This window comes from Anthonomus grandis, chromosome 2, assembly GCF_022605725.1.
Source record: "Anthonomus grandis grandis chromosome 2, icAntGran1.3, whole genome shotgun sequence".
NCBI lineage: Eukaryota > Metazoa > Arthropoda > Insecta > Coleoptera > Curculionidae > Anthonomus > Anthonomus grandis.
Window position 1 is genome coordinate 45,718,522 of NC_065547.1, and position 23,093 is coordinate 45,741,614.

The following is a 23,093-nucleotide window of genomic DNA, read 5'->3' on the forward strand; positions in this document are numbered from 1 at the left end:
TTGTCATTTATATATCCCTATCTCAGTTTAAAAATTAAAAAAGGATGGGAATGAAATTATGTTTTTCGGGTTTAATTAGACCCATTAGGGGAGAAAAACACTATTTCCAGGTGATCCAAACACTATTTAAAAAATGAAACGATGATATATAAAATAGGTGGAAAACTCGAATTGTCATTTATATATCCCTATCTCAGTTTAAAAATTAAAAAAGGATGGGAATGAAATTATGTTTTTCGGGTTTAATTAGACCCATTAGGGGAGAAAAACACTATTTCCAGGCGATCCAAACACTATTTAAAAAATGAAACGATGATATATAAAATAGGTGGAAAAATCGAATTGTCATTTATATATCCCTATCTCAGTTTAAAAATTAGAAAAGGATGGGAATGAAATGATGTTTTTCGGGTTTAGTTAGACACATTACGGGAGAAAAACACTATTTCCAGGCGATCCAAACACTATTTAAAAAATGAAACGATGATATATAAAATAGGTGGAAAAATCGAATTGTCATTTATATATCCCTATCTCAGTTTAAAAATTAGAAAAGGATGGAAATGAAATGATGTTTTTCGGGCTTAGTTAGACACATTACGGGAGAAAAACACTATTTCCAGGCGATCCAAACACTATTTAAAAAATGAAACGATGATATATAAAATAGGTGGAAAAATCGAATTGTCATTTATATATCCCTATCTCAGTTTAAAAATTAAAAAAGGATGGGAATGAAATTATGTTTTTCGGGTTTAATTAGACCCATTAGGGGAGAAAAACACTATTTCCAGGCGATCCAAACACTATTTAAAAAATGAAACGATGATATATAAAATAGGTGGAAAAATCGAATTGTCATTTATATATCCCTATCTCAGTTTAAAAATTAGAAAAGGATGGGAATGAAATGATGTTTTTCGGGTTTAGTTAGACACATTACGGGAGAAAAACACTATTTCCAGGCGATCCAAACACTATTTAAAAAACGAAACGATGATATATAAAATAGGTGAAAAAATCAAATTGTCATTTATATATCCCTATCTCAGTTTAAAAATTAAAAAAGGATGGGAATGAAATGATGTTTTTCGGGTTTAGTTAGACACATTAGGGGAGGAAAACACTATTTCCAGGCGATCCAAACACTATTTAAAAAACGAAACGATGATATATAAAATAGGTGAAAAAATCAAATTGTCATTTATATATCCCTATCTCAGTTTAAAAATTAAAAAAGGATGGGAATGAAATGATGTTTTTCGGGTTTAGTTAGACACATTACGGGAGAAAAACACTATTTCCAGGCGATCCAAACACTATTTAAAAAATGAAACGATGATATATAAAATAGGTGAAAAACTCGAATTGTCATTTATATATCCCTATCTCAGTTTAAAAATTAAAAAAGGATGGGAATGAAATGATGTTTTTCGGGTTTAGTTAGACACATTACGGGAGAAAAAACACTATTTCCAGGCGATCCAAACACTATTTAAAAAATGAAACGATGATATATAAAATAGGTGGAAAAATCGAATTGTCATTTATATATCCCTATCTCAGTTTAAAAATTAGAAAAGGATGGGAATGAAATGATGTTTTTCGGGTTTAGTTAGACACATTACGGGAGAAAAACACTATTTCCAGGCGATCCAAACACTATTTAAAAAATGAAACGATGATATATAAAATAGGTGAAAAACTCGAATTGTCATTTATATATCCCTATCTCAGTTTAAAAATTAAAAAAGGATGGGAATGAAATGATGTTTTTCGGGTTTAGTTAGACACATTACGGGAGAAAAACACTATTTCCAGGCGATCCAAACACTATTTAAAAAATGAAACGATGATATATAAAATAGGTGAAAAAATCAAATTGTCATTTATATATCCCTATCTCAGTTTAAAAATTAAAAAAGGATGGGAATGAAATGATGTTTTTCGGGTTTAGTTAGACACATTACGGGAGAAAAACACTATTTCCAGGCGATCCAAACACTATTTAAAAAATGAAACGATGATATATAAAATAGGTGAAAAACTCGAATTGTCATTTATATATCCCTATCTCAGTTTAAAAATTAAAAAAGATGGGAATGAAATGATGTTTTTCGGGTTTAGTTAGACACATTACGGGAGAAAAACACTATTTCCAGGCGATCCAAACACTATTTAAAAAATGAAACGATGATATATAAAATAGGTGAAAAACTCGAATTGTCATTTATATATCCCTATCTCAGTTTAAAAATTAAAAAAGGATGGGAATGAAATGATGTTTTTCGGGTTTAGTTAGACACATTAGGGGAGGAAAACACTATTTCCAGGCGATCCAAACACTATTTAAAAAATGAAACGATGATATATAAAATAGGTGGAAAAATCGAATTGTCATTTATATATCCCTATCTCAGTTTAAAAATTAGAAAAGGATGGGAATGAAATGATGTTTTTCGGGTTTAGTTAGACACATTACGGGAGAAAAACACTATTTCCAGGCGATCCAAACACTATTTAAAAAATGAAACGATGATATATAAAATAGGTGAAAAAATCAAATTGTCATTTATATATCCCTACCTCAGTTTAAAAATTAAAAAAGGATGGGAATGAAATGATGTTTTTCGGGTTTAGTTAGACACATTAGGGGAGGAAAACACTATTTCCAGGCGATCCAAACACTATTTAAAAAATGAAACGATGATATATAAAATAGGTGGAAAACTCGAATTGTCATTTATATATCCCTATCTCAGTTTAAAAATTAAAAAAGGATAAGAATGAAAATGATGTTTTTCGGGTTTAGTTAGACACATTAGGGGAGGAAAACACTATTTCCAGGACTCTCACGAGATGTGTAAAAACGAAACGATGATATATAAAATAGGTGAAAAAATCAAATTGTCATTTATATATCCCTACCTCAGTTTAAAAATTAAAAAAGGATGGGAATGAAATGATGTTTTTCGGGTTTAGTTAGACACATTAGGGGAGGAAAACACTATTTCCAGGCGATCCAAACACTATTTAAAAAACGAAACGATGATATATAAAATAGGTGAAAAAATCAAATTGTCATTTATATATCCCTATCTCAGTTTAAAAATTAAAAAAAGATGGGAATGAAATGATGTTTTTCGGGTTTAGTTAGACACATTACGGGAGAAAAACACTATTTCCAGGCGATCCAAACACTATTTAAAAAATGAAACGATGATATATAAAATAGGTGGAAAAATCGAATTGTCATTTATATATCCCTATCTCAGTTTAAAAATTAGAAAAGGATGGGAATGAAATGATGTTTTTCGGGTTTAGTTAGACACATTACGGGAGAAAAACACTATTTCCAGGCGATCCAAACACTATTTAAAAAACGAAACGATGATATATAAAATAGGTGAAAAAATCAAATTGTCATTTATATATCCCTACCTCAGTTTAAAAATTAAAAAAGGATGGGAATGAAATGATGTTTTTCGGGTTTAGTTAGACACATTAGGGGAGGAAAACACTATTTCCAGGCGATCCAAACACTATTTAAAAAACGAAACGATGATATATAAAATAGGTGAAAAAATCAAATTGTCATTTATATATCCCTATCTCAGTTTAAAAATTAAAAAAAGATGGGAATGAAATGATGTTTTTCGGGTTTAGTTAGACACATTACGGGAGAAAAACACTATTTCCAGGCGATCCAAACACTATTTAAAAAACGAAACGATGATATATAAAATAGGTGAAAAAATCAAATTGTCATTTATATATCCCTATCTCAGTTTAAAAATTAAAAAAGATGGGAATGAAATGATGTTTTTCGGGTTTAGTTAGACACATTACGGGAGAAAAACACTATTTCCAGGCGATCCAAACACTATTTAAAAAACGAAACGATGATATATAAAATAGGTGAAAAAATCAAATTGTCATTTATATATCCCTATCTCAGTTTAAAAATTAAAAAAGGATAGGAATGAAATGATGTTTTTCGGGTTTAGTTAGACACATTACGGGAGAAAAACACTATTTCCAGGCGATCCAAACACTATTTAAAAAATGAAACGATGATATATAAAATAGGTGAAAAAATCAAATTGTCATTTATATATCCCTATCTCAGTTTAAAAACTAAAAAAGGATGGGAATGAAATGATGTTTTTCGGGTTTAGTTAGACACATTACGGGAGAAAAACACTATTTCCAGGCGATCCAAACACTATTTAAAAAATGAAACGATGATATATAAAATAGGTGGAAAAATCGAATTGTCATTTATATATCCCTATCTCAGTTTAAAAACTAAAAAAGGATGGGAATGAAATGATGTTTTTCGGGTTTAGTTAGACACATTACGGGAGAAAAACACTATTTCCAGGCGATCCAAACACTATTTAAAAAATGAAACGATGATATATAAAATAGGTGGAAAAATCGAATTGTCATTTATATATCCCTATCTCAGTTTAAAAACTAAAAAAGGATGGGAATGAAATGATGTTTTTCGGGTTTAGTTAGACACATTACGGGAGAAAAACACTATTTCCAGGCGATCCAAACACTATTTAAAAAATGAAACGATGATATATAAAATAGGTGAAAAAATCAAATTGTCATTTATATATCCCTATCTCAGTTTAAAAATTAAAAAAGGATGGGAATGAAATGATGTTTTTCGGGTTTAGTTAGACACATTACGGGAGAAAAACACTATTTCCAGGCGATCCAAACACTATTTAAAAAATGAAACGATGATATATAAAATAGGTGGAAAAATCGAATTGTCATTTATATATCCCTATCTCAGTTTAAAAATTAGAAAAGGATGGGAATGAAATGATGTTTTTCGGGCTTAGTTAGACACATTACGGGAGAAAAACACTATTTCCAGACGATCCAAACACTATTTAAAAAATGAAACGATGATATATAAAATAGGTGGAAAAATCGAATTGTCATTTATATATCCCTATCTCAGTTTAAAAACTAAAAAAGGATGGGAATGAAATGATGTTTTTCGGGTTTAGTTAGACACATTACGGGAGAAAAACACTATTTCCAGGCGATCCAAACACTATTTAAAAAATGAAACGATGATATATAAAATAGGTGGAAAAATCGAATTGTCATTTATATATCCCTATCTCAGTTTAAAAACTAAAAAAGGATGGGAATGAAATGATGTTTTTCGGGTTTAGTTAGACACATTACGGGAGAAAAACACTATTTCCAGGCGATCCAAACACTATTTAAAAAATGAAACGATGATATATAAAATAGGTGGAAAAATCGAATTGTCATTTATATATCCCTATCTCAGTTTAAAAACTAAAAAAGGATGGGAATGAAATGATGTTTTTCGGGTTTAGTTAGACACATTACGGGAGAAAAACACTATTTCCAGGCGATCCAAACACTATTTAAAAAATGAAACGATGATATATAAAATAGGTGAAAAAATCAAATTGTCATTTATATATCCCTATCTCAGTTTAAAAATTAAAAAAGGATGGGAATGAAATGATGTTTTTCGGGTTTAGTTAGACACATTACGGGAGAAAAACACTATTTCCAGGCGATCCAAACACTATTTAAAAAATGAAACGATGATATATAAAATAGGTGGAAAAATCGAATTGTCATTTATATATCCCTATCTCAGTTTAAAAACTAAAAAAGGATGGGAATGAAATGATGTTTTTCGGGTTTAGTTAGACACATTACGGGAGAAAAACACTATTTCCAGGCGATCCAAACACTATTTAAAAAATGAAACGATGATATATAAAATAGGTGAAAAAATCAAATTGTCATTTATATATCCCTATCTCAGTTTAAAAATTAAAAAAGGATGGGAATGAAATGATGTTTTTCGGGTTTAGTTAGACACATTACGGGAGAAAAACACTATTTCCAGGCGATCCAAACACTATTTAAAAAACGAAACGATGATATATAAAATAGGTGGAAAAATCAAATTGTCATTTATATATCCCTATCTCAGTTTAAAAATTAGAAAAGGATGGAAATGAAATGATGTTTTTCGGGTTTAGTTAGACACATTAGGGGAGAAAAACACTATTTCCAGACGATCCAAACACTATTTAAAAAATGAAACGATGATATATAAAATAGGTGAAAAAATCGAATTGTCATTTATATATCCCTATCTCAGTTTAAAAATTAAAAAAGGATGGGAATGAAATGATGTTTTTCGGGTTTAGTTAGACACATTACGGGAGAAAAACACTATTTCCAGGCGATCCAAACACTATTTAAAAAACGAAACGATGATATATAAAATAGGTGGAAAAATCAAATTGTCATTTATATATCCCTATCTCAGTTTAAAAATTAGAAAAGGATGGAAATGAAATGATGTTTTTCGGGTTTAGTTAGACACATTAGGGGAGAAAAACACTATTTCCAGACGATCCAAACACTATTTAAAAAATGAAACGATGATATATAAAATAGGTGAAAAAATCGAATTGTCATTTATATATCCCTATCTCAGTTTAAAAATTAGAAAAGGATGGAAATGAAATGATGTTTTTCGGGTTTAGTTAGACACATTAGGGGAGAAAAACACTATTTCCAGACGATCCAAACACTATTTAAAAAATGAAACGATGATATATAAAATAGGTGAAAAAATCGAATTGTCATTTATATATCCCTATCTCAGTTTAAAAATTAGAAAAGGATGGAAATGAAATGATGTTTTTCGGGTTTAGTTAGACACATTAGGGGAGAAAAACACTATTTCCAGACGATCCAAACACTATTTAAAAAATGAAACGATGATATATAAAATAGGTGAAAAAATCGAATTGTCATTTATATATCCCTATCTCAGTTTAAAAATTAAAAAAGGATGGGAATGAAATGATGTTTTTCGGGTTTAGTTAGACACATTACGGGAGAAAAACACTATTTCCAGGCGATCCAAACACTATTTAAAAAACGAAACGATGATATATAAAATAGGTGGAAAAATCGAATTGTCATTTATATATCCCTATCTCAGTTTAAAAATTAGAAAAGGATGGAAATGAAATGATGTTTTTCGGGTTTAGTTAGACACATTAGGGGAGAAAAACACTATTTCCAGGCGATCCAAACACTATTTAAAAAACGAAACGATGATATATAAAATAGGTGGAAAAATCGAATTGTCATTTATATATCCCTATCTCAGTTTAAAAATTAGAAAAGGATGGAAATGAAATGATGTTTTTCGGGTTTAGTTAGACACATTAGGGGAGAAAAACACTATTTCCAGACGATCCAAACACTATTTAAAAAATGAAACGATGATATATAAAATAGGTGGAAAAATCGAATTGTCATTTATATATCCCTATCTCAGTTTAAAAATTAGAAAAGGATGGAAATGAAATGATGTTTTTCGGGTTTAGTTAGACACATTAGGGGAGAAAAACACTATTTCCAGACGATCCAAACACTATTTAAAAAATGAAACGATGATATATAAAATAGGTGGAAAAATCGAATTGTCATTTATATATCCCTATCTCAGTTTAAAAATTAGAAAAGGATGGAAATGAAATGATGTTTTTCGGGCTTAGTTAGACACATTACGGGAGAAAAACACTATCTCCAGACGATCCAAACACTATTTAAAAAATGAAACGATGATATATAAAATAGGTGGAAAAATCGAATTGTCATTTATATATCCCTATCTCAGTTTAAAAATTAAAAAAGGATGGGAATGAAATGATGTTTTTCGGGTTTAGTTAGACACATTACGGGAGAAAAACACTATTTCCAGGCGATCCAAACACTATTTAAAAAACGAAACGATGATATATAAAATAGGTGGAAAAATCGAATTGTCATTTATATATCCCTATCTCAGTTTAAAAATTAGAAAAGGATGGAAATGAAATGATGTTTTTCGGGCTTAGTTAGACACATTACGGGAGAAAAACACTATCTCCAGACGATCCAAACACTATTTAAAAAATGAAACGATGATATATAAAATAGGTGGAAAAATCGAATTGTCATTTATATATCCCTATCTCAGTTTAAAAATTAAAAAAGGATGGGAATGAAATGATGTTTTTCGGGCTTAGTTAGACACATTACGGGAGAAAAACACTATTTCCAGGCGATCCAAACACTATTTAAAAAACGAAACGATGATATATAAAATAGGTGAAAAAATCAAATTGTCATTTATATATCCCTATCTCAGTTTAAAAATTAGAAAAGGATGGAAATGAAATGATGTTTTTCGGGTTTAGTTAGACACATTAGGGGAGAAAAACACTATTTCCAGGCGATCCAAACACTATTTAAAAAACGAAACGATGATATATAAAATAGGTGAAAAAATCGAATTGTCATTTATATATCCCTATCTCAGTTTAAAAATTAGAAAAGGATGGAAATGAAATGATGTTTTTCGGGTTTAGTTAGACACATTAGGGGAGAAAAACACTATTTCCAGGCGATCCAAACACTATTTAAAAAATGAAACGATGATATATAAAATAGGTGGAAAAATCGAATTGTCATTTATATATCCCTATCTCAGTTTAAAAATTAGAAAAGGATGGAAATGAAATGATGTTTTTCGGGTTTAGTTAGACACATTAGGGGAGAAAAACACTATTTCCAGGCGATCCAAACACTATTTAAAAAACGAAACGATGATATATAAAATAGGTGGAAAAATCGAATTGTCATTTATATATCCCTATCTCAGTTTAAAAATTAGAAAAGGATGGAAATGAAATGATGTTTTTCGGGTTTAGTTAGACACATTAGGGGAGAAAAACACTATTTCCAGACGATCCAAACACTATTTAAAAAATGAAACGATGATATATAAAATAGGTGAAAAAATCGAATTGTCATTTATATATCCCTATCTCAGTTTAAAAATTAAAAAAGGATGGGAATGAAATGATGTTTTTCGGGTTTAGTTAGACACATTAGGGGAGAAAAACACTATTTCCAGACGATCCAAACACTATTTAAAAAATGAAACGATGATATATAAAATAGGTGAAAAAATCGAATTGTCATTTATATATCCCTATCTCAGTTTAAAAATTAGAAAAGGATGGAAATGAAATGATGTTTTTCGGGTTTAGTTAGACACATTAGGGGAGAAAAACACTATTTCCAGACGATCCAAACACTATTTAAAAAATGAAACGATGATATATAAAATAGGTGAAAAAATCGAATTGTCATTTATATATCCCTATCTCAGTTTAAAAATTAAAAAAGGATGGGAATGAAATGATGTTTTTCGGGTTTAGTTAGACACATTAGGGGAGAAAAACACTATTTCCAGGCGATCCAAACACTATTTAAAAAACGAAACGATGATATATAAAATAGGTGGAAAAATCGAATTGTCATTTATATATCCCTATCTCAGTTTAAAAATTAGAAAAGGATGGAAATGAAATGATGTTTTTCGGGTTTAGTTAGACACATTAGGGGAGAAAAACACTATTTCCAGACGATCCAAACACTATTTAAAAAATGAAACGATGATATATAAAATAGGTGGAAAAATCGAATTGTCATTTATATATCCCTATCTCAGTTTAAAAATTAGAAAAGGATGGAAATGAAATGATGTTTTTCGGGCTTAGTTAGACACATTACGGGAGAAAAACACTATTTCCAGACGATCCAAACACTATTTAAAAAATGAAACGATGATATATAAAATAGGTGGAAAAATCGAATTGTCATTTATATATCCCTATCTCAGTTTAAAAATTAGAAAAGGATGGAAATGAAATGATGTTTTTCGGGTTTAGTTAGACACATTACGGGAGAAAAACACTATTTCCAGACGATCCAAACACTATTTAAAAAATGAAACGATGATATATAAAATAGGTGGAAAAATCGAATTGTCATTTATATATCCCTATCTCAGTTTAAAAATTAGAAAAGGATGGAAATGAAATGATGTTTTTCGGGCTTAGTTAGACACATTACGGGAGAAAAACACTATTTCCAGACGATCCAAACACTATTTAAAAAATGAAACGATGATATATAAAATAGGTGGAAAAATCGAATTGTCATTTATATATCCCTATCTCAGTTTAAAAATTAGAAAAGGATGGAAATGAAATGATGTTTTTCGGGTTTAGTTAGACACATTAGGGGAGAAAAACACTATTTCCAGACGATCCAAACACTATTTAAAAAATGAAACGATGATATATAAAATAGGTGGAAAAATCGAATTGTCATTTATATATCCCTATCTCAGTTTAAAAATTAGAAAAGGATGGAAATGAAATGATGTTTTTCGGGTTTAGTTAGACACATTACGGGAGAAAAACACTATTTCCAGACGATCCAAACACTATTTAAAAAATGAAACGATGATATATAAAATAGGTGGAAAAATCGAATTGTCATTTATATATCCCTATCTCAGTTTAAAAATTAGAAAAGGATGGAAATGAAATGATGTTTTTCGGGCTTAGTTAGACACATTACGGGAGAAAAACACTATTTCCAGACGATCCAAACACTATTTAAAAAATGAAACGATGATATATAAAATAGGTGGAAAAATCGAATTGTCATTTATATATCCCTATCTCAGTTTAAAAATTAGAAAAGGATGGAAATGAAATGATGTTTTTCGGGTTTAGTTAGACACATTAGGGGAGAAAAACACTATTTCCAGACGATCCAAACACTATTTAAAAAATGAAACGATGATATATAAAATAGGTGGAAAAATCGAATTGTCATTTATATATCCCTATCTCAGTTTAAAAATTAGAAAAGGATGGAAATGAAATGATGTTTTTCGGGTTTAGTTAGACACATTACGGGAGAAAAACACTATTTCCAGACGATCCAAACACTATTTAAAAAATGAAACGATGATATATAAAATAGGTGGAAAAATCGAATTGTCATTTATATATCCCTATCTCAGTTTAAAAATTAAAAAAGGATGGGAATGAAATGATGTTTTTCGGGCTTAGTTAGACACATTACGGGAGAAAAACACTATTTCCAGACAATCCAAACACTATTTAAAAAATGAAACGATGATATATAAAATAGGTGGAAAAATCGAATTGTCATTTATATATCCCTATCTCAGTTTAAAAATTAGAAAAGGATGGAAATGAAATGATGTTTTTCGGGTTTAGTTAGACACATTACGGGAGAAAAACACTATTTCCAGACGATCCAAACACTATTTAAAAAATGAAACGATGATATATAAAATAGGTGGAAAAATCGAATTGTCATTTATATATCCCTATCTCAGTTTAAAAATTAGAAAAGGATGGGAATGAAATGATGTTTTTCGGGCTTAGTTAGACACATTACGGGAGAAAAACACTATTTCCAGACGATCCAAACACTATTTAAAAAATGAAACGATGATATATAAAATAGGTGGAAAAATCGAATTGTCATTTATATATCCCTATCTCAGTTTAAAAATTAGAAAAGGATGGAAATGAAATGATGTTTTTCGGGTTTAGTTAGACACATTACGGGAGAAAAACACTATTTCCAGACGATCCAAACACTATTTAAAAAATGAAACGATGATATATAAAATAGGTGGAAAAATCGAATTGTCATTTATATATCCCTATCTCAGTTTAAAAATTAAAAAAGGATGGGAATGAAATGATGTTTTTCGGGCTTAGTTAGACACATTACGGGAGAAAAACACTATTTCCAGACGATCCAAACACTATTTAAAAAATGAAACGATGATATATAAAATAGGTGGAAAAATCGAATTGTCATTTATATATCCCTATCTGAGTTTAAAAATTAGAAAAGGATGGGAATGAAATGATGTTTTTCGGGTTTAGTTAGACACATTAGGGGAGAAAAACACTATTTCCAGGCGATCCAAACACTATTTAAAAAACGAAACGATGATATATAAAATAGGTGGAAAAATCAAATTGTCATTTATATATCCCTATCTCAGTTTAAAAATTAAAAAAGGATGGGAATGAAATGATGTTTTTCGGGTTTAGTTAGACACATTAGGGGAGAAAAACACTATTTCCAGGCGATCCAAACACTATTTAAAAAACGAAACGATGATATATAAAATAGGTGGAAAAATCGAATTGTCATTTATATATCCCTATCTCAGTTTAAAAATTAGAAAAGGATGGGAATGAAATGATGTTTTTCGGGTTTAGTTAGACACATTACGGGAGAAAAACACTATTTCCAGGCGATCCAAACACTATCTAGAAAATGAAACGATGATATAGCAAATAGGTGGAAAAATCTAATTTTCATTTATATATCAATACCTCAAAAATTGAGAACTGACCTTCTTGGTCTAAAAATATACTTTACCTCTAGACCCTCTTTCAATGTCCCATGCTTGGTAATCATATGAGCCTTAAATCGGTTCTCATATTTGGTTTGGTACAAACACTCGGGACATTTCTGGGTCTCTCCTTGCTCCCTGTGGCGTTTCATATGTATCCTTAAAGTATAAATATTCGCAGAAGGTTTATGACATATAGGACATTCCACGGGATCCGTATTGATATGGGCCGCATCTATATGTCTCTTAAGGCAAGAATTGAACTTTGATGAAAAGCTACAAAAGTTACATTTGAACTGTGGGGCGTCTTCCGAATGCATCTCTTTTATATGGCGTTTCAGTCGTGCTTGAGAATGAATTAGAAGTTAGTTAATTGTAAAAAAAATCATCAAAATATGGTTAGTTACCATTCTCTAATGATTTAAATGGGCAGTTCGGACACTGTTTATAATTAACCTCCTCTTTGCTGCAATGAATCAACTTCACGTGACGGCTTAAGTTACCATAATACATTGAGGAGTATTCGCATTGTTTACACTGATATCTGAAAGCATTATTTGTACAGAACGTTTTAGAGCATATGGCTAATAATACTTCTTAACGGCTTCTTTGGGATCGTGGGTTTTTAGGTGCAGAGGCATCCCTCGGTGAACAATCATCTTTTGGCATATCGGGCACGCGACGCTGTCCAAATGTTTTTTCATGTGATTGGATAGGAACTGTTTATTTTTAGTTTCGTATGGGCATTCTGAGCATTTGTACATCGGCACTTCACCAGGCTTTCTAAAAAGAGGTTAGACGGTTAAAGGAGAGCCGTTTTTTCAATTTATAAAAAATAGTATTTTTTTGCATAAGTAGGTTAAGGATTCCACATTTGAATCCTCACAAAGCTGAAACGCGGATGTACGATGTTGATATATGGCGATTAAAATATCTATTCTGGATATAATCATCCAGTATTAAATGGCTCTTTTAGGTATGGTGGTTGCCCAGTTTTGATTATGTTATAAATGATATTTTCGCTTATTTTCTATATTTAAATAAGTGTGAAGCTTAAGAAAAGGAGTTATGCGACTTCTGTATGAGATTACATAAGAAAACCTCAGACAGGAATTTTGCAGTTTTTGGATAAAATTAGTTATTAGAACATTATTTTATCCTCCTCAGACCTGAGATACCTGAGGATTTAATTTTTTTTTCGGCGCCCTGAAGCAATTAGCCGCCAGTTCTCGATGGTATCATAAATGATACATAGCCAAATATGCGCACACATTTTTATTTCGCCGACGCACGCTGTAGTGGTGAGGTTAGGTTAGTGTATTGTTTACATTTGCAAGTGCACGTTGCATCATTATGCCTTTTGACCAAAATAAGAGTAAGTAATATTGTTCTTGCTTTTTTATTGTTATATATTGACGGCAGGTTCTCATTCAGAAAAAATTCTCTGTTAGTAATCTAATCGTGCCGCAAATGGTAGACTTAGTAAAGGTATCACCAGTGATATCTTGGGTCTCTAAGACTACAAAAATAAATGAATTGCTAGGAATTTGTGTGTTAAATATAAAATCATATTTTGGGTTTTTTTAATCATTTGCCTTGTTGAACATCATTATTTCGTCACTCGTCTATGAAATAATCTTTAGGGGCCTTAACCAGCTTCGAGCTAGAAGAATTAGTTCTTAATCTGGACCTAGACCAATCAGATATCGGCGATTTATCGTCGGAGAGTTGGGATGAAGTAGATGTGGACTTGGATTTGGTTAATATTAACCTTGATCATCAGGATGGATTAGAAAGTATAGAGGATATGGATATGGCAGAAAATATGAGTGATTCTTCGGATGACGAGCGTCTTGCCCATTATTTACCAAGCTATGAAAAAACTTGGTCCCGTGTCCGAGAATTTGAACCATTCCAGTTTAACTTTAAGGGAGGCGTCGATTTATTAGATAGAGTCATTGGAAAGTATGCAATGCGTGGACGTACCAAAAAGTGGACAGTACGTACAATTTATCATTTTTTGCATTTTGCCGTAGCTGCGTCTTGGCTGGAATACCGACAAAATGCTATTGCAGAAGGCTTGCGGAGAAAAGAAATCTTAGATTACCTTGACTTCAAATTATCAATTGCCAAAACTCTCGTTTACACGGATATTCCTCAAGCAGATTGCGAGCAAAGTGATTCTGATGAAGAGCAGGTAACGCCCCGAAAACAAAGGAAAATTCAGCCTATTCCAGATAGAAGAGAGAGGAAGCAAGGAAACACTCATCTACCAGTATTTACCAAACACGACCAGAAATCCAAATCAAAATGTCGATATCCGAAATGTGGTAAATTGACATTTGTTAAGTATGCCTCATGTGACGTATATCTTTGCTGCTCCGTTGAGCGAAATTGTTTTGCTCTTTTTCACCAACAAAGTTTTTTTTTGCAACTTTTTTTGTATTTATTTAAACCCAAGGTATCAAATATGATACCTTACTTTTTACAGTAAAAAACAAAAAAAAAAATTTTTTTTGATATTTTGTTGTTTTTTGGACCCAACACTTTACAAAAAAGTACGTGTTTTAAAAAGATATGTTTTCATTTCACCTTGGGTTTGAGGAGGATAAGCTACATTGTAATAGTCAAATAAAGATAGTAGTAATGTGATGGAATAGTAATAAATGCCTTTGATGCAAATAAGCAATACTAAACTTTTTATATAAATGAACTAAAATGCTTTAACTGCTATCAACAATCAATCCAAGATTTTTGGTTTTATTCATTACTCGTATTTTAGATTTTTAGAGTATATTTAGTCCTTGCTACTTCGAGTTGAATTTTATTGGATCTTAAAAAAGGGCGCATGATTTTTTAGCATTCAGTTTTAAACTGTGTTTTTCAGCATATTTAGTAATGTTATCCAAATCATTATTTAACTTTGTTCAGAAAAGAGGTAAAAAATTGGGACAAACTGCCCTATACTGCTGTATAGTTGTGAATCATGAGCATACTGCTAAAATTTGGTATCATAAATCAAATTTGTTTCCATATCAGTAACATACAAGGAAAACAATTAAGGTCCTAAAATAGAGACTTGTGACACTCCAGTAATTAAGGTACATACAGTAGTGGAAAAATGTAGAGCAACATTTAATAAGTTGCTAAAATAAATATTAGATGATGACTTTTAGCATAAAATTTCTGTAGATAAAAACATATGGTAAAAGTCAGGGAGACGTAGAAAAACCACTCCATATACCGATATTTTCTGGGATCCAATAAGATAAAGCACCGCATATCCGAAGAGCTTGGAGTAAACGTGACTTCGGGGACGGTGAGAAATAGACTATTAGAGGCCAAGTTATTTGCCAGAAGACCTGCCAAAAAACCGTTGCTGTCAAAAAAAATAGACGTTCCCGTTTAAGTTTTGCCAAAACGCATCTACATTATACAGAGCATGATTGGAAAAAGGTAATCTGGAGCGATGAATCCAAGTTTTGTTTGTTCAAAAGTGATGGAATTGTGTATGTTAGACGCCCTGTCAATGAAAGACTCAACCCCAAGTTCATGTTTCAACAGTGAAACATGGTGGTGGAGCAGTAATAGCTTGGGGATGCTTTTCGGGCTATGGTATGGGCCCCCTGTATAAAATAGAAGGTATAATGGACCGGTTTCGATATAAAGACATATTAGAGAGCCAAATGATTCCATATGCTGATAATACTATGCCTTTAAGACATTTATTTCAACAGGACCACGATCCCAAGCATTCTTCTCGGTTCGTAAAAGCTTGGTTCAGAAAGGAAAACATTAATGTAATGGAATGGCCTTCACAATCTCCTGATCTCAATCCAATTGAGAATCTGCGGGACATTTTAGATTCCAAAATCGGAGAAAAATCTTATAAAAATTAGCAAGAATTGTTTAAAGCATTGAAGGAAGCATGGGTGAATATGGATCCAGGGATTATTTCTAAGCTAATAAGATCTATGCCAAAACGTTGTGAAGATGTAATTAAGAATAGCGGGTACTTTACAAAATATTAACTTATATTTTTTTTTATTTATTAAAAATGAAATAAAAACAAATATTAAAAAATGTTGCTTTACTTTTTTCCACCTAAAAAATAATTTTTTAATACAAAAATACTAAGGACAAGGAAACATGTTTTTTTTTCTTAATATTAAATTGCTTGTGTAATAATAAATTACTGGAATTAATTTTACTTGTGGTTTACATTCACTGCTTGAAAAATAAAGTATTTTCGAATGTTGCTCTACTTTTTTCCACTACTGTAGTTCTACATAAATAGTACATAATTTTTAATTACCTCAATGGAATCTATAAGAAAGGTAAGATTTTAATATGAATTATCTTAAAAACCAAAATAGTGCAATTTTGCAAGTAATATCTCATGAATAAGTGTATTCAATGCTTTACTAAAGCCTAGAAGGCAAGTTGTTAGTCTCTTATCTTCATTATGTCTTATATCATTAATAAGCTTTACAAGACAAGTAGTTGTTCTGAACTGTTTACGAAAACCTGACTGATTTTATATACTGAGACAAAATTTACAAAATAGCAAGTAAGTATGACAAATTAAAGACGCTATATTCTCAGTTATTCTTGATTATTTAAAAGAATTATCTTCAAAATCAAGAATTTATCAAGAAAAATGAACATTCAACATGCAAGTAATTTGGCATTTCATAAGTATTATGAAATGTCAACTGTAACTTCAATAAATTACAATCACAATATTGAGGGCAACGTTATGAAGAAACTACATAAATCTCACATAGATCTCTTAAATATGATCTATCCTATTACCTCAACTTTAGTATTTCAAAGATGTAATCAAATTTATAAAAGTAAGTTTAATTGTAAATAAATCATAATTTATGACATACATGATTATAAAACCAGATGTAACACCAACATACATCTCTCAAATGTATGAATAATATGATTACATGGGAAAAGATTGGAAAGAGAGTTGGAAAATTATTAATGATATTCGTCACAATTGTGGTAAGCAGTCAAGACAATGCCTTGAAGTCTCTCCCAATGATTTTAACAATTTTTTTTCTAATAATACTCTACAACTTCAGCAAAATTTGAACCCTTCTGTGGATCCTCTTTCCTTTATGCCAGCCATTCATGTTCCAAATTCCTTCTCCTTTATACCCTCAAACCTAAACGAACTCAAGGATATTCTGTATACTGAAAAAAATAAAAATTCAACTGGAAAAGACAACCTTTCAGCTAAGATTTTTCTCAACCTTCCAGAAACGGCGCTAAAGGCACTAGTTGACGCAATTAACCTTTCTTGGAGCAAGAGGATATTTTCATCTTGCCTAAAATCAGCTAAAGTTATCCTAATTCACAAGGGTGGAGCTCTTGATAATCGTTCCAACTTTCGTCCCATCTCTCTCTTGTCTATGCTATCAAAGGTAATCGAAAAATTGGTTCAAAATCGAATAATGTCCTTTTTAAAGTCCAAAAACATCCTCACCAGACTTCAAGTTGGCTTCCGTGAAAATACCAGTACCAATGATGCCATGTTTAATTTTTTTCATGAGCTTTACTCCCAGATAAATGCTGGTGGAGTTTCGGCGGCAGTTATTTGTGATTTGTCGAAGGCTTTCGATTGTGTCTGCCACTGGATTCTGCTGCAGAAGCTTCATCATTATGGTTTTCGGGGAGTTTCATCTTCTTGGTTCGCTTCCTATCTGCAAGATCGGCAACAACGAGTGCTTGTAGGATCTAAGTACTCTGGGAGTTCCTCAGGGTTCAGTTTTGGGGCCTATACTTCTTCTCCTATACATAAATGATCTTACCAATCTTAATGTATGGGGGCAATTTACTTTATTTGCCGATGATACCACACTTCTTTGGCACAGCCCAGACACAGATACTCTGCGAACTACATTAGCAACTGATCTTCAGGCAGTAAATCTCTGATTTGAATCAAACTTGCTGTCACTAAATCCTCAAAAAACCAAGTTATTGTGTTTTAAGTGTGCTCTAGACCACGTGCCTTTTTCTAATTCAGTAGTTCAGCAGTTTGATAATACAAAATTTTTGGGTATATTCATTGACAGAGAACTCATATTTGAAGAGCATATCCTCGGTACTTGCAAAAAGGTGTCTGCAGGTTGTTTTGCAGTCAGAGTGGCTACCCTGGAGCTTGGCATGGAGTTTGGAAGATCTGTATATTTTTCATTAATTGAATCCCACCTTAGGTATGCCATTTGCTTCTGGGGTAATGCAGCTGCCTACCTTCTACAAATGCTGCTTGTTTTACAGAAGCTTGCTGTACGTTACATCTGTGGGGCTAAACCAAGAGATTCCTGTCGCCCATTATTTGTTAGGCTGGGCATACACACTGTCTTCTCCCTCTATATTCAGGAAGTGGCCTGCTTACTTTTTGCAAATCGCTTTAAATTTATAACCCCAAATCCAAGATACTTAACGCGTCAAGTGAACGATCTAAATCTTCCAATCCCCTTCTCCACATTAACTAAAAAATCTATTTTCTACGAGGGAATCAAAATTTTCAATCGTTTACCAGGTGGAATCAGGGAGGCAACATGTATTGACACTTTTGACGAAAAATGTTACTATTCACTGGATGAATACTACGTCGACACATTCTAATTTACAGTATTTGAATTTTATTTGATTTGTTTGTATTGTTAGAATTCTTTGCTATCTTATACTTGAGGGGATAATTATGGAATTTAATTTACTTTTTATGTATTTTTTTTCTGCTGTTCTTATGTATTGTTTTCTGATGTTTGTTTTGGAACTCGAGTGTGTATGGGGTGTAGTGGTTAAGTTTAGTGGTAGTAATTTAAGGTAGCTTTGTTTAGAACAATTTTTCTTTGTTAATAACAATAAAGCATTTTCAATATATATTTATTAATATGTTATATATTATTTATAAAACACATTTAATAATACCTTTACTTTCATATTTTCTGTTTTCCTCTGTATAACGGTAGTGATATTCTATATAGTGCCTAGTCCTATTTTGTTATTTCCAAACAACAATTTGTATTTATAATATTTTATTTATTTTTTTAGCTATGTAATTATTTATTTGTGAATTATTCAATTATCATTGAAAATGAATAATATGGATTTAATATAGGCTTTTTTTACTACAAAAGGGCCAGAATTCTCTGTCCTTAGAGTATGGAAAGATGCACATTTGGACTATTAAAAATATTAAGGCTTTTATAATTGTTCGTTCTGGGCTTGAATATGCGTCACCTGTATGGTCACCTTTTTATTCTAACCATGTGGAAGCAATTAAAATTATAATATAATAGAGAATATATTTAACACCTATAGTATTAAACCACAGAGGACTCAAACACATTTTATTAAATATTAAATAGAATTTTTTGTTGCCTGGATATTTTGAAAAGGGGACCATTCAATATCAATAATAGATGTCAGAATCCTGCTGTATTTCATTTGCCTTTCCATCATACTAATTACGAATTCTTTTCTCCAATCACCAGTGCGAGAATGATGAGAGCATTTTATGTATATATAATCCTGACCCCTTCATAGATAGGTCTGTTAATTCATTTAAATTAAGACTCAAAAAAAATTAAGTGCTGATAGGATTATGTTTTACGTTTTTGTATTTTTTGCATTTTTGTTCATTATTTTTGCTACAGTTATGTTTGTTTTCATATTATGTATTTTATTATATTCTTGTAAATTGGCTGTGGTGTTGAAATAAATAAAAAGTATTTTCCTGTTCTGAAGTAACCAAAGGTATTTTGTACAGTAAGTGCAACTTCATTCTCATAAAGCAGAAAAAATTTATATCTAATGATAGAAGTTAAATATAAAAAGTTACGGTAAACAAGAATCTTATGGATCATGCTAAATTATGATGATTAATAAATAACTTTATAGTATGATAAGGAATAGTGAAGAGATTTATTATATATGAGGAATAGTGAGAATAGTGAGAGAATTTCTTTTCAAATTGGTAGGTAACATTTTCCAGATAAGATTCAAGTTTTCCACTTATATTATATTATTCATACTTAAAAACATAAAGTTATTCAAATAGTGTAGCATATAAGAGGTAGCCATATAGAATAGGAAATCTTTGTAGGAGCAACTTTATATCCTCAAAAAGCAATTTAAAATTAACTAAATCAGATCAATTTAGATAGACCCAAGTATAGTTAATAATAACTGAACATACAGTACCTATTGTTTAATGTTTAAAACTAAGGCTTAACTAGGCAGAATCAAGTAAAAATAACTAATGCAATAAAACATGCTAAAGAAAAGTCTATGACTACTTACTTGTGGGTTAAACTATGACTTTTAAGAGAAACCTTATGATATGTACTAAAGTCACAGTCCGGACATTGAAACTTCTCAATCTTATCCTTATTATGAATCTTGAGCACATGATTATGCATCGATACAAGATGCTTTGTAACAAAATTGCACTGCTCACATTTATAATGCTCTACTTCATCGATACTCCTATGGAACATAAATATTTAAACTATCATCATTAATTATATTTCAATTTCTTACTTATGTGTCAGCTCGTGCTTTTGCAAAGCACTTTTATCTCTAGTTTCGTAATCGCAGCTGTAACACAAATACCTCTTAATGGGCTTCGTAGGATTGTGAGTTTGCAAGTGTTTTTCAAAAGTGTCTTGAACTCTGGTCTCGAAGCTACATACCCCACATTTGAATATTCTATTGGATAAATGAGTTCCTGCATGTTTTTCAAAAATATCTAAAAAAAAAATTAAACTTTTCAATTGAATTTATAAAGTAACTGCAAGGTGACTTGCTCTCGGTTTCCTGGTGGGTCAGTCCATGGGTTATTAAAAGACTTTTAGTCTTGGTTTTATAGTTGCAGAGCGCACACGTATAGAACTGTTCAAGTATATTACTGAAAACATAAGGGATGAAATTTGATTGATAAAAAAAAGGGTTGGGGCTACCTGGAAGGAGTTATCTCCCCAGAACTAATAGTCATATCTAAGTTTAGTTCACTTATGTCTACATATTCGGGCTCTTCTAGCTTAAATTCCGAAGGTTCCATCCCTTTTTACTTAATTTATTATAGAAGGGTTATTTATTATTTGTTTGACATTTTACTTTTGTCAACAATGCAACGTTCAACATCCAATGAACAGCTGTGACATGCTATTGTCGATAACATATGTCAGATTTGCTAGAGCTGATGGCCCAATATCGATATTTAGCGCTATCCTTAAGGCTAGTTCACATTATTATATAATGGAAGGAGTACTTAAAACGTTCAAGATGAAACATTTAACTTTTAACTGATTCTGCAAGGAATTTAGAGTTACGTTCGATATTCATGGGCTTGAAAGTGCTTTTATATAAAGCGATTGACTACAGCCAGTACGATTACAAAAATATCCATGAGTTTTCTTATGCGTTTGATATTCTAGGCTTGTCTTCAAATTGTGATAGTAATTTTTATAATATACCGGGCTATAATTTCGTGAGAGAGGATAGAGTTGGCATTGGAGGGGGAGTTGGATTTTATATAAAAAAATCTTTACAATTTTCTCGAATAATATTCGACAATGTCAATTCTCCAGATTTTGAACATATAAGTGTTGGGTTTGAAGTGAGTGGTAAGCGGGTTTTGGCCCTTACTATATAGAAATACCGTCACTTTTTTTGATACGTTAGAAAATGTACTGGCGCAAGCAATGACGCTTTGCGATTATATTTTGTTACTTGGTGATATAAATATTAATTTACTAAATGAAAAGGTGAATACAAGAAACCTTAAAAATGTTTTAAATGTCTTCAACTTAAAACAATTAATAACTGAACGTACACACCATAATTTATTGACAAATAGGTCAAGTCTTATTGATGTGATTATTTCAAGTCAAGAACTTGAAGTGATAAAAGCCGTTTCTACACCTGTGTCAAGAAGCCTAACCGATTATAATTTAGTATACGCCATATTAAATTTTCCAAAAATACAAAACAAAGTAAAACATTTAAAATACCGTAATTATAAAAACATTAGTCCTGAGGATTTTCGCAGAGGTGCTGAGCAAATAGAGTGGAACGGAATTTATTTCACAAACAGTATTGATACGAAATTAGATATTTTTAATACAGTAAAGAAATTTGACAAAACATGCTATTACACGGGAGAAAACTTCTTATTTTAAGCGATTTTCTTCAAAAAAAGGAAAAGATTTATGGGACAATGCTAAAAAATTAAATATATCATCCAATAAGACAGTTAAAATTCCCAATGAATTATGTGATCCAGAACAGATTTGCAACTTTTTTTCATCTACTTTTTAAGCTCCTAACTCTGCGTCAGATGACAAAATCTTTTTTTATCGTTCAAATGTCCATCCCAATGTTAATATCAAACTAAATTTTACGCTTATAGACGAGAATTCCCTGTTAAACATTCTGAATCGTATATCCACTGGCGATTATGGTATATCAGTGAGGGATATTAAACTTTGCTTGCCATACTGCATTCCACCCTTATTAAATATAATAAATTCCTGTATTTTAGAAAGTTATTTTCCATTTTCAAGGAAAAAAGCAATCGTGAAACCGCTAGCTAAAAATACGAATCCTAAAGGACTAAAGGATCTAAGACCGATCAGTATTCTTTCGGTAGTTTTTAAACTTCTTGAAAAACATATTAATAAACAATTGTACGACTTCCTAAACACGTCAAATTTTA

General features: G+C 31.2%; 1 protein-coding gene across 2 annotated transcripts in view; it reads right to left on the reverse strand.

Moving 5' to 3' along the window:
• LOC126747676 (zinc finger protein 142-like) overlaps positions 1 to 21,525 on the reverse strand; it is an 86,356-nt gene extending 64,831 nt beyond the window's left edge. For both annotated transcript variants that reach the window (XR_007664324.1, XM_050456453.1), the window contains exons 1-7: positions 21,337 to 21,525; positions 21,184 to 21,284; positions 20,918 to 21,125; positions 20,678 to 20,863; positions 12,947 to 13,135; positions 12,760 to 12,896; positions 12,379 to 12,698 (exon numbers count right to left, since the gene is read on the reverse strand). Coding sequence is in view for 1 of the 2 variants with exons in the window: in XM_050456453.1 (XP_050312410.1) it covers positions 12,379 to 12,698; positions 12,760 to 12,896; positions 12,947 to 13,135; positions 20,678 to 20,863; positions 20,918 to 21,125; positions 21,184 to 21,284; positions 21,337 to 21,437 (1,242 nt within the window). In the remaining variant the exon portion in view is untranslated. The remainder of the gene's footprint in view (positions 1 to 12,378; positions 12,699 to 12,759; positions 12,897 to 12,946; positions 13,136 to 20,677; positions 20,864 to 20,917; positions 21,126 to 21,183; positions 21,285 to 21,336) is intronic.
• Positions 21,526 to 23,093: the final 1,568 nt, after the last annotated feature.